Consider the following 11,151-nt stretch of genomic DNA (forward strand, 5'->3'; position numbering starts at 1 on the left):
CTCCTGTGCATTTTCCACCCAGAGAAGTATGTTCTTGATTATTTATACCTGGAGCCCCAACCCCTTAGAAGAGAGTGGACCTTGATTTCCGGGACCTGGGTTTTTGAAGGGTAGTAGATGCCCCTCTATCCTGGCCTGTAAAATTTGATAAAAGTGCCTTAACCAGTTTGGCTCAGTGGATAGAGAATCGGCCTGTGGACTGAAGGGTCCCAGGTTCTATTCCAGTTAAGGGCATGTACCTTGGTTGCGGGCACATCCCCAGGAAGGGGTGTGCAGGAGGCAGCTGTTCGATGTTTCTCTCTCATCGATGTTTCTAACTCTCTATCCCTCTCCCTTCCTCTCTGTAAAAAATCAATAAAATATATTTTAAAAAATTGATAAAAGTAACAATAATAATCACAAAAGAGATGGGCTCTAGTCTATTTATTTTCTTTTGACCTCCAGCATCTACTCCTTCATGGATCCTTATTTCACTTTGAAGATCACCTCCTTCCTCACTCTTTTCTCTGGCCATGTGGTTTAATGGGACTCCAAAACCCTAGTTTTAGAGCTGGGCAGTTGACCTATATCTAAGCCAATCAGCATATCCCATACCATCCCTAAGCCATGGTGATTGGCTCAGGGATGGATATGAGACCCAAGCAGGTCAGTGAAACACCATCCTGGGAGGATGTGAGGAACTGCTGAAGCCATCCCACTTCTTGCTATGGACAGAGAGTGGGAGCTGCTGGACACTATCACATGGAGACTGGGGATGATGCTAACGCTCCCCACAGCAAGCTGAGTGATGGAGAGAAATCACAGCCTGAGGATGCCATTGGAGCCCTCCCATACAGCTCTCTCTTATCCTCCCCACCGTTCCCACTAGAGCTACCTCTACTGATGGGTTTTCACTTACATAAAATTCCTTTTTACTTAAACTGAATTTTCTGTCTTTGGCAACCATGAATCCTAACTGATACATTAATGGTTTTCCAGCACTAGGCTAAGCCCTGTCACATATATTAGCTTATTAAATACTTATATCAACCGTATGGGATAGGTATTGCTATCTTGATTTCTTAGCTAAGGAGTCTGAGGCTTAGAGAAAGGAATGAAACTGAGGCTCACGGGTAGGAGATTTGGAGTTGGGATTTAGAATTCAGGTCTCAGCCACTGTTCTCTTTCCTGAACATGGGAACACGGCTAGAAAGTGGCAGCGTGTTCCTTCTCGGGATTCCATAGCCTCTCAGGCACATCCATTTCTTCTCTACCCTCCCTAACACTCCTAACCCATTCCTTCATTTTACTCTCCTCCTCTTCTTCTCCCTTCCCCTCTCACACATTGACTTCAAAACTCCAAAAAGATACACATTAGCTCCTCCACCCAGCAAGCTCTGGGAACTCAGACTAAGTCATTCCCTGCCCAAGGCTGGCGGCTGGCTGAGATGACCCCTGCCTAGTCCTGCTGGTGGCTTTGGCGTGGAAGTCACTGTCCTCGTCTGGGTGTGAGTGACTGCTTCTTCCTCTTCTGGCCCCGAGCCATTCTCAGAGCTTCTTTCACAGCACCCAGGGCAGCCGGCCGATAGGCACCCTGCGTGGATCAGGCGTTCCACTGCCCAGGCCTTTGTGTGCAGCTGGCTCTGTTTGAAATCCTGCCTCTCTCTGACTTCACTTCCTGAATGTGCTGACAGGCTCCCGAGCCAAGCCAAACAGGTTCCCAATGCCGCGCCTGCAGAGCAGTCCCCTGCGACTGCAGCTGGGGAAACAAAACTTCTCTCCAGCCCTCAGAGAGGACCTGCCAGCCCTTATGTGACCAAGAAGCAGATCCTGGGAGACCTCCTTGAATCTTAATGGGAACCGCTTTCCTTTCAGCTAGGGTGTGTGTGTGTGTGTGTGTGTGTGTGTGTGTGTATTCACTGACTCACTGGCCTGGGGTGGGGGGGATTCCTGAACATTTTTTCTTAAATTAACAAGTCTACAGTGGAAAATGGCAAATTATTGCTTGCCTGCTCTTTGCAGGGGCTTTACATATATGATCCTCCTGATAGCTTTCTAAGACCCATGGTCGGCCTCATTTTTACAAAGGGAAGAATTGAAGCTTAGCAATATTAAGGGACTTGCTCCATGCTCCTCAGCTAGGAGCTGCAGAGCCGGATTTAACGTGTCCGGGCACTTGGCTCCAAAATCCGTGCATTTGCTCTAAGTCCTAATACCGTGATTCTCTTTTGTAACACGTAATACCTCGATTTTTCACGTGGTCAGAAGGGTAGCGAGGAACAATGGATAGGGCAGAAACTCTGGTGTCTTCCCAGTTCTGTGAGGTTCGGCAAGTTCGTTTTCTTCTCTGAATCTCAGTTTCCTCATAGGCAACATGGGATGATAATAGTGCCTATGGCAGGGAGGTTGTGAGGCTCAACTGAGATATAAATTCACCTGGCTACGTCTCAGGAGCAAAATCATAAATGTACAGAAAGACCTAGACTCAGCGCCAGCTTCCACCACTTATTCCGTGGCCTTGAACAAGATCTGAACCTCCATTTTCTCATATATAAAGCACAGCCCTAACATTTACCTTGTCAGTCCTAGCATAGTTCCTGCTATATCATAGTAACTTAGTAAATGGTGTCTATTATGAATATTATACAGGTATTAGTTTTCATTATACTTGTGGCAGATACTGTTGGTTCCTACTGGAGCAGTTATAGGAAAGGCTAGGTAATGCTGCAACAACAAGCATCCCTTGAATCTCCATGTCTTAAAACAGGTGTAAATTTTTGCTCATGGATGTGCTGGGGGTGGTGAGGGACTCTGATGTACACCAACATCATTTAGGGACCCAGATTGTTGGACATTCCATTTCTGCCTTTACAGTTGTCAAGACTAAGGAAAGGAAACATGTTGAATCTTATACTCATTCTTTTTAAAAAATCTTTATTGTTGAAAGTATTACATATGTCCCTCTTTTTCCTCCATTAGCTCCCTCTAGCCAGCCCCCGCCCCCTACCCTAGGCTTTCACCACCTAATTGTCCGTGTCCATGGGTTATGCATATATACATACAAGGTCTTTGGTTGATTACCTTCCACCCACCCACTCTCCCCCTCCTTCCCTCTGAGATTCCACACTCTGTTCCATGCTTCTATGTCTCTGGATCCTCTTTGTTCATCAGTTTATTTTGTTTATTAGATTCCACATATGCTTACACTCAATTCTTAAGGCTTTCACCTGGGTGTGATGTAAGTCACTACTGTTCCCATTCCATTGGCTGACACAAATCACCAGGCTTCTCACCCAATGTCAAGGAGGTAGGAGATAGGTAAATACAACCCTACTTTGTGCCGAAGAGGAGAGCTGGAAATATTTGGTGTAGAGCACAAATGACTATTCACCAACCTAAAAGCCATCCTCCCCTCCACTTCTTTCTGCTATCAGAGGCTTGATCTTTATTTATTTTTAAAATTTACTTTTGGTATTCACTCTCTTCTGTGCTTAGACAAAAGTGAGCCTAAGAGATGAATCATGGCTGTAGACCAATCATGGTGATTTCATTTTTTTCTTTTTTTCTTTTGCCAGGGATGAGTTTAGGTATAGGCATGTGACCTGCTCATGGACAATGGGACCCAAAGGGAAGTCCACTGTGGTTGAGGTGGGAAGCTTCTAGGAAAGGTTTCTCTTGCTAATAAAAAGAGAAAGACTAAACATCCTTAAATTTCTAGTGATTATTTTGTTTATCTATGATGCCAAGAACTGAGACAGTTATCTTGAGTCCACACAAGGAACATCCTTGACCCAAGAATGGTGAACTGAAAAGATGGAAACCCCCGGGCCCAGGATGATGTCATTGAGGCACTATATTTGCCCCGGACCTGTTTCATGTCTGAAATCCTTGTTTAAATTGTGTCTTCTATTACTATTTTTCTGTAAACATCCTAACTTGTGGTGTGATCAATTATTTAGCAGCCCAGGTGCCTGTTAACCTTTTTCTAGACTTGAGGAAGGTCAGGCAAAGATGCTCTGAGTATGAATCTAGAATGAATCAATGCACTATGAAAGAGATTCGCTGATCCACAGACAGTCCTGAGGAGATTTGAGAAATACCCAAATTCTGTCTACATAGCCAGAAGGTAGTATCTTAATCAATGATCTGAAAACCCAATTTTCTGGAGCAGTAATGGTACAAAAATCAGGCAATGTTTTTTTTTAGTGGATATACATGAAGAAAGTTTATATAACAAGAAACTGTCAGGGCTTCTTCAGGGAGGAGGAGTTTGTAGCAGGACAAGGAGAGTTCATTCTGTGTTGCTGTGGTGTGGATGAAACATCCCAGGAGACTATCTGATTACCTTTGCTCAGATGCTGTGCACATCAAAGAACCTTCTGATGACTAATTCAGTTCCTCAGGGTACTTGATGTAGAACTAGGGTTGTGTTCTGGGTAAAGAGCACAGGATCACCAGGGCATCTGCTTCCTGGAATAACATAGGAGAAGTATATGGCTGATGTCTGAGGAACTGATTGCGGCCTCACCAGTGACAAAGGCACTTAAAACTTACTGGAAGCCTCAGCTTCTGTTCCTGTGAAACACAATTATGACAATGAGCATCCTCAGAGTAGTGGGGGATAGAAGAAGCGAGAGCACTTTGGAAATGACAAGAGTATGAACTGGTGAGTGCAAATCTCATGCTCATCAATCTCCCCTTTGCTCACTCCGCTCTAGGAATGCAGACCTTCTCTTAACTCCTAGGCTATCCCAAAGTCTTTCCCAAGCTTCCCCTCATGCTGACCCTCCACCTGCAATTCAATACCATACTCTTCTCTTCCCTGATGAACCCTTAGTCATCTAGTAAGTCTCAGTGCAAGTAATTCTCCAGAAAGACCCCCCCCTTTTTTTTCTTGCCATCAAACCAGTTTAGGTAGTTTTTCTCTTTTTTAGTGCCTAGTTTGTCTTCTTAATTGTGCACTTGACCCTTGAACAACATGAGGGTTAGGGATACAGATCCCCCACACAGTCAAAAATAATGTATAACTGTTGACTCCCCAAAACTTTAGTCCTCATAGCCTACTGTTGACTGGAAGCCTCACTGATAATATAAACAGTTGATTCACACATATTTTTTATGTTCCATGTATTATATACTGTTCTGACAATGAAATAAGCTAGATAAAAGAAAATGTTATTAAGAAAAGCATAAGGAAGAGAACATACATTTACAGTATTTATTGAAAAAAATCTGTGTATAAGTGGATCCTCACACTTCAAACCTGTGTTGTTCAAAGGCCAACTGTACTTGTCAAAATGTAGAATCACACATTTATTAGTGTGTTTCCTTGTTTAGGGTGCCTCTTAGCAGATTATAAACTCCATGAGGGGAGGCATCTTGTGGATTTCTCCACTGCATCTCTAGTGCTTGGCACGATAGGAATTCAGTATTGCTTGCTCAATAAAATGAGTGTTATATGAATGTAAAGTGTTATAATTCAATCCTCCCAACATAAATAAAACCACCATCTCTTAGTTTATACATCAAAGAATTTGTATAGTTTGGGCCAGTTCATCCCACTGAACTTAATCAATCTTAGGTGATTAGATAAAATTAGGTTTTGGTCCTGCAGTGGTGAGGACCAACTCTGTACTGTGACCATCAAACCAGTTTAGGTAGTTTAGGTAGTCACAAGCCTCTTCCTTTCACATCTGTGCATTTGATGATACTGACGCTGAGCAGGGGAGCTCTGGACCGTTTGGTAAGATGACTTTCCTTCCTTCATGTGCCAGATTGACACAGTAGAGAGGAAAACTTAAATATGGACAAGCAGCCTAGGTGAAAAGTGAACTTCTGATATCCCTCCTGAGGCCTAACTTCTCAGAAAGTTGTGTAGGAAGAACTGTGGCATGATGTAGCTTTGAACCAAGCCATCTTCTTCCCATTTCTCCCCAACTCTAGAACTACTTTAAATACCACAGGCACTTTAAATTAAACTAAAAACCTCTCTTTGGTATTACACACCTCCCCTAGCCTTTTCCCCACCAGTCCATCATCCAAACGGTTGCGAGCATGACTCTTTCTTAAGTTGAGAGAGTCATATTCCTGCTCTGCTTCTACTCCTACATTTCCCCATCACTTACAGGATAACATCCAAACTCTTAACAACCTGACCCTTAATTTTTTTAAATACACCTGTTGATTTTATTTTCCCACAGTATTATTTTGTATTGGTTTCAGGTTAGATAATCATATACTTTACAAAGTGTTCCACTTGATATTTCCATTACCCACTTGGCACCATCCATACTTATCGTAATATTATTGACTATATTCCCTATGCTGTACTTTACATCCCCGTGACTGTTTTGTAAGTACCAATTTGTATTTCTTAATCTCTTCACCTCTTTCACCAAGTCCCTCAACCCCCCTCCCCTCTGACAACCACCAGTCTGCTCTCTGTGTCTGAGTCTGTTTCAATTTTGTTTATTCATTTATTTTGTCTTAACCCTTAAACTTCCTCATTTCATCTCCCTTCATTTTCCCTCTCATCTCTTCATTCCCAGCCTCCACAAGCAGCTCACAAGTCTCTAAACACACCATGTTTTTGTATGCCCCCGTGCCTTTGCACACAAGTTCCTCCTCCTACCTCTCCTGCCTGGTGAGTCCCACTGGGTCAGCCCAAATGTTACCTCTCCCATGAAGTCTTTCCTGATAATTGGCTCCTCCTCCCCTCACTGGCACTTCCTTCTGCTTTATCTGCACACTCCTCCCCACTAGACCATCTTCCCTCTTCCATGACATTTCACATGACCAACTTAGAAGTAGGTGGTGGAGGCAAGGGACTGGGCGGACTAAAAAGCTTCGTCTTTTTCCTTGGTTCATCCTATGCACATATTCTCTAACAATAAAAGAACCTGGGCAATAGATACATTATCACAATCATTGTCGCTATCAAGCAAATATTGGGTACTGACTTCTGGACCCCTGAAATACATTAACTTTATAGACATAAAGTCCTCTCCGGCAATACCAATGAAGTGGTTGCTTTTAACAAAGCCACATCTGGAACTATTTTTTTGGTGCCTGCCAAATGACCACTTATTATTCTTTCCCATCTCTACCTCCAAGCCCAATGTTTCAGGCAGACCCCTTTTATATAAGAAGGTGCCCACTTACATTAGTGGGGAGTGAAGGGACTCTGTGACTGGGAGAACGAATGTGCTGAGAGCTTAACTCTATTAAGATCACTCACTGAGAACTAGGCTTTGGAACTTGGTGACTGCCCAGATTTGGCTTTTCTGGGGGTCTTCAATCCATCTGGAATTGCGTACCTGGAAACAAATGGAGGTATATTTCTCCCGAAGAAATTAAGACCTGGAATTATTTTGGAGGAGGATGTAAGCCCCATTGTTCATTCAGTCATCACACATTTACATCCTGTATATGCTAGGCAGTGTACTAGGAGTCTGGGTCCACAGATGAGGAGGATAGGGTTCTAGCCAGGAGATACAGAGGTTCATAATGTGCTATCATAGAAGTTTTGATAAAGTGTTATGGGTGCTCTATGGGGAATATTCATTCCCCCTGAAGATGGAGTTAGCAAAAAAGGCTTTACAGAGAAGGTGCCACTTATGCCCACCCTTGAAAAATGGGTTGGATTCATCAGTGGAACCAGAAGGAAAAGTATATCAGGCAGAGCAATGAGCACAAGCAGAAGCATGGAGAGGTGAATAAGATGCACACAAAGATATGCTTCTTAGAGTGAATGTGTAGCTTGGGAATTATTAACTTCTTTTGAGTCATGGAACTCTGTGAGAACCAAATAAAAGCTAACGATCTCTCTCCCCAGGAGGTGAGTGTGTGAGAGCATGTGTGCGCATGTGTGCACATTCAAACACACACACACACACACACACACACACACACAAGTTTATAGGCATTTTCATTACGTTCATGAACCCTCTGCTCCAATGGACACAAGGGGTTAAAATTTTCTAGTGGAAATATTCATATATTCGCATATAAAACAAATTAAAAGAGGATCGATGGCTTTATGTACTAACTTCGTTTTCTCCAACTATTAGTGTTATCCAAACAATAACATTGAATGCCAAAATAAAATTAACTTTGAGTGTCTATAAGTAATTAGCGGATTTTCTGTCTCCAAAGTTTATAGATCACCACAACTATTTTTTCTAACCTTTTTTTTTTTTTTTTTTTAGAATTTCAGGGATATACAGTTGGAACGTTATTTGAAATAAACAAGTGTGGAGATAAGCCTGAGTTTCAGGCTTTTTTTTTTTTTTTAAACCCTGGAGTCTAAAGCAAACGGGAGAGTGGTGTGGCTTTTCTGTACTGCACTGTTGTCTGGGCTTAGTCTACCTTTGCAGGTAATTAATTCTCCAGCCTGCTTATTTTTTCTAGTTGGCTCTTGTTTAGCTTCCACAAGGCCCCACCCCAAAGTGCTTTATTGTCCCTCTGCTGACTATTTCTACATATGGTCAAAATCAACTCACCTTCCGGGTTGCTGACATCGGCAAATTCACTGTTTGGCAAACCCTGCTCTGCTCCCAGTAACCCTTTGTTAAAAAGTGTTATTAAGAATGGGGTGGATCTGATAGCTAACAAGCCTGTGCAGTCTCTTCCACCTCTAGATATACTAAGGAGAATCTCTTTGTGTCTGTGGATTTACAGCCATGGGCAGGAAATTAGTACTCCCAGACCTGTTGGGTACTAGAGCACTGCTAATGAGCAAACAGCCCTGCCTCAATTAGTGGTTTGTGAAATAAATATTCCTGGATATCAAATTGCTTTTGCTGCTTGATAATGACACTGGCTCTTGGGATGAAAAACAACTAAGCAAAAATTATTCCCTTGTTGAGTGCTGCCTTGTTGATCTAAGTTATACCTGTAGACAGAATTCAAGTTTGCCATTTCCCCAGAGTCAAGGTTTGATTTACACATGTAATCATTGTGATGCTGTTTGTGTTTTCTCTTGCAAATGTTTTCCATAGTATATAGATTACCATCTTTTGAGACTGATGCCAAAATAATTAAACAGGTTGATTATTTTAGAAATAAACTACGAAGTAAACTATAGGAGAATCCAAAATGGTCAACTGCTATACTGATAATTTGTCTAGGCATAGATGTTTATGAGAGAAAGAATTAATGTAACTGTTTCATCCATATTGCAATTCTGTGTTGACTCTTACTAAGTTCTTCAGATGGTAGTAATGTTAACCCCTGCAACTGAAAAGAAAAGCTTCAATATAGGGCTTGGGAAGAAAAAAAGTAGTAAAGGGAAAGCAATTCAAGATCTGTTACTGGTATTTGAATACGTTTATTGTGACAAGAATGCTGTTATAAATATTCATAAGCAACGACCATCTTTTTAATCTAGGAATTCTTAAAGTGAAGATTCCAAATTGGAAGGATACATCTTTTGTAAAAACCTGCCAGCTTTCCTGCTTTGAGAATAAGCATCTATTGTTAAATTTCTACTAACATTATAAATGGTCACAGCACATGCCACTTGATAATCCAAACTTTAAAGTGTTTGACTTCCCAGTGGGCTGTCCCTCTTCACCACAACCTCCCCTCCCTCAGCCCCCTTAAAAGCCACACTATCCTTTGTAAGCAACTCTACCTAGACAGTGGGGGAGGGAAGAGCATAACTTGGTGAGAGCATCAGCCACAGTTATTTCTCAAGCCCAGTAGAGAATAGTTTTTACTGCTTGTTAGTAAGAAGCACTGAGAGTGATTTTAATGGACACTCTTAACTCTTTCAACTCCACCTAGATAGGTAATCTATAGATAATTCAGAAAAGAGGTTGGGGGAGGGGTACTTTTTCAATATTTTATTTTCTTAAATATCCTTTCTGGAATTTTCAGAAACAAAACATAAAAAAAATTATATACTTTATTACAAATGGTAAACTCAGAGTGCTCCAAATCTCTTATTTACAAACAACACTGGGCAGGACGCCCAAACAAACAAACATGAAATAACTTACAAAGACATGAAGCTGTTTATTAACAGTAATCAGCTTTCATCAAATTAAAAAATATATATATGTACATACACAGTTAAGGAAGGCAGGCCAGAAAGAGTTCATCTGTAGGCTCAGCCTCATTCTCACAAACCTCCCTCCCGCCTCCCCCCCTCGACCCCTCCCGCTTTGTATTCTTAAGGAGCACTACAGAAGCAATCTACAGTCTCTATTGCAGCTTGCAACCCCTCCCCCTCCCCCTTTTAATACTGAATGAGATCGAATGTTAGGTCCATGCAGTTCTTGGTCAATGTTAAAGAAAAGTCTAAGGTTCTGTTTGCGCTGGGACAGCCAGTCCGCAAAGCGGGGCAGCCCGCAGGCGGCCGCTCCCTGGCTCCACGCCAAGGGAGGGCGCGCCAAGTCCTTCCCACTCGTGCACACTGGGGGCGCCGTCAGGACGCAACCCAGTCCAACTTGGATACCCTTGGCTTTAGTCCTCGGACACTTCTTTTCTCTCTCTCTCTCTCTTTCTCGCAACTTGTCAAGTTCTCAAGTCTGTGTCTGTTATTTTTTTTTTTCTCCGTTGTCCCTCAGCCCCCGACAGTCTCTCCTCAAAACGTTTGCAACTGCTGCGTTAGCATGAGTTGGCACCCACTATTAACGTGGTTCATGACTTTCTGTTTAAGCTGTGCCACCTGTTCCCTGAGCATGTTGGCTGTAGACGCCAGCTCCGAGTTCTGCGCTTTCAAGGTTTTCACTTTTTCCTCCAGCCGGGCGATTCTCTCCAGCTTCCTTTTCCGGCACTTGGAGGCAGCGATGCGGTTCCTCATGCGCTTCCTCTCCGCCTTGATCCGCTCCTGGAACTCCATGTCGATGGGGGAGAGGGCAAGTGTTTCCCCGGGCATTTCGGGCACCGTCTGCGGCTCCTCCTTCAGGGCCTGCAGCCGCGGGTGCTGCACCGGGATCTGCTGGGCAGGTGGTGCGGCGGTTGCGGTGGCGGCTGCTGCTGCTGGGGCTGCGCGGCGAAACGCAAGGCCAGTCGCGCCGTAGGAGGGCGCCCCGCCGGCGGCCGCCGCTCACCGCGCCCGGGTTGAAAGTTGCTGAGGTTGGCGTAGACGGGCGGCCTCGCTTGTTGCAGGCTGGTGCTGAAGCCGCCGCTGCCGCCCGCCACCGAAGCCACGGCCGGGGCCACCAG

At 43.5% G+C, this 11,151-nt stretch overlaps 1 protein-coding gene across 1 annotated transcript; it reads right to left on the reverse strand.

Annotated features, from left to right (window-relative positions):
* Positions 1-9,868: 9,868 nt before the first annotated feature.
* On the reverse strand, positions 9,869-11,151 carry JUN (Jun proto-oncogene, AP-1 transcription factor subunit; the record flags this gene model as incomplete). Its single annotated transcript, XM_006096110.2, is given in 4 exon segments — positions 9,869-10,926; positions 10,929-10,983; positions 10,985-11,032; positions 11,035-11,151. Coding segments are annotated over 4 exon segments (579 nt in total), but the record flags the coding sequence as incomplete, so codon positions are not given.

This window comes from Myotis lucifugus, unplaced genomic scaffold (genome assembly GCF_000147115.1).
Source record: "Myotis lucifugus unplaced genomic scaffold, Myoluc2.0 scaffold_168, whole genome shotgun sequence".
In the NCBI taxonomy this organism is placed as follows: Eukaryota; Metazoa; Chordata; class Mammalia; order Chiroptera; family Vespertilionidae; genus Myotis; species Myotis lucifugus.